This window comes from Acyrthosiphon pisum, chromosome A2, assembly GCF_005508785.2.
Source record: "Acyrthosiphon pisum isolate AL4f chromosome A2, pea_aphid_22Mar2018_4r6ur, whole genome shotgun sequence".
In the NCBI taxonomy this organism is placed as follows: Eukaryota; Metazoa; Arthropoda; class Insecta; order Hemiptera; family Aphididae; genus Acyrthosiphon; species Acyrthosiphon pisum.
In genome coordinates, this window is record NC_042495.1 from 54891344 (window position 1) to 54892666 (window position 1323).

Below are 1323 nucleotides of genomic sequence, written 5' to 3' on the forward strand. Positions count from 1 at the left end.
GACATAAACTACTGCGGAAATAGTTGAAGAAATTAAAGATTTCAAACATGCAGCTTTATCAATTTTGCCAAGTATCGAATCAGTTACGTTTTTGGATTTATTACAAAATGATTCACGATTATAAGCTTAAAGAATCGTATCCAAATATTGAAATTGCTATAAGGATTTTTCTCTCAATGCCCCGTTACAACAGCTTCATGTGAAAGGAGTTTCAGCAAACCTAAATTGATAAAAACATACTTAAGATCAACCATGGCAGAAGAGAGATTATCAAGCATGGCCATATTTTCCATAGAAACCGAAATCGCTAGTAAATTGGATTACGAAGAAGTTATTGACAAATTTGCCGACACAAAAGCCAGGAAAATATCGTTATAAATAATGATTATTTTATTTTTATTATTATTAATTATTATTTTGAAATTCCTTGTAAATAAATTTGTAAAATTCGAATTGATTTGTTTCCTATAATATAAGGTTGAGAATTATAAACTTGTGGCTAAAAATATTATTTCTTGTTTAGCTCGAAACCTAATTAAAAATTTACTGATTTTCCTAATCTTATTATTTTATTGAAAAATATTAAAAACTGTGAGTGTGTCACCCCCCCCCCCCCCCCCCCCACCCATGGGGACGCATTGCTAAAGTTCTGCCTCAGGATAAAAAATGGCTCGGTACGGCTCTGATATATACTTATGTGTGTCGTGTGTGTATATATATATAAACATATAAGAAAGTAGAAATTTAGAGTGTTTAGTGTGTATTCAATATATATAAATAGTAAATCGTATATAAGTAGGTACGCATATATTGAGCGCACATCCTATTTTCACATTACTACACCACATTTTTGATTTTAACTTCTCCAAAGTTGAAATATGACAATTTTAGATTAGTGGAACGATGAATGTATTGATTTTACAATGATGTGTGTTTTTTATTTTTTTTTGTGCCTGTGTACACGAAAAGTAGTCGAAATAATACTTCGATTTTCAACTTCAGTATCTTGTTCGATTGGAAAGTGAATATCATTGGTGCATTGGGGAGGTCAAAATTTAAAATTCCCAGTAATTTTCAAAAGCGCCAAGAAAAACCAAAGAAAAATTAAGGATATACGAGAATTTTTACGCAAAATAGATTTTTCACAAAATTGAATTTGGTTTTTGGTGGAACTTTAAAAAAAAATGACCGTAAATACATGAATTTTTGACTGAATGTTTATATTAGCATTTTATATACACCATAACATTTTAAAAATATTTTGACTATTTTGAGCTCTTTACGGACATTGTCAGTTTTCATTTTTTTTTAGTTTTTTTTCTA

The 1323-nt window shown here is 29.5% G+C and overlaps 1 protein-coding gene across 1 annotated transcript in view; it reads left to right on the forward strand.

Moving 5' to 3' along the window:
- Window positions 1-378, forward strand: part of LOC100168818 (NFX1-type zinc finger-containing protein 1) — a 6749-nt gene extending 6371 nt beyond the window's left edge. The window contains exon 9 of the mRNA XM_029489957.1: window positions 246-378. Within this exon, the coding sequence (XP_029345817.1) occupies window positions 246-378 (133 nt within the window). The remainder of the gene's footprint in view (window positions 1-245) is intronic.
- The last annotated feature ends 945 nt before the right edge of the window (window positions 379-1323 follow it).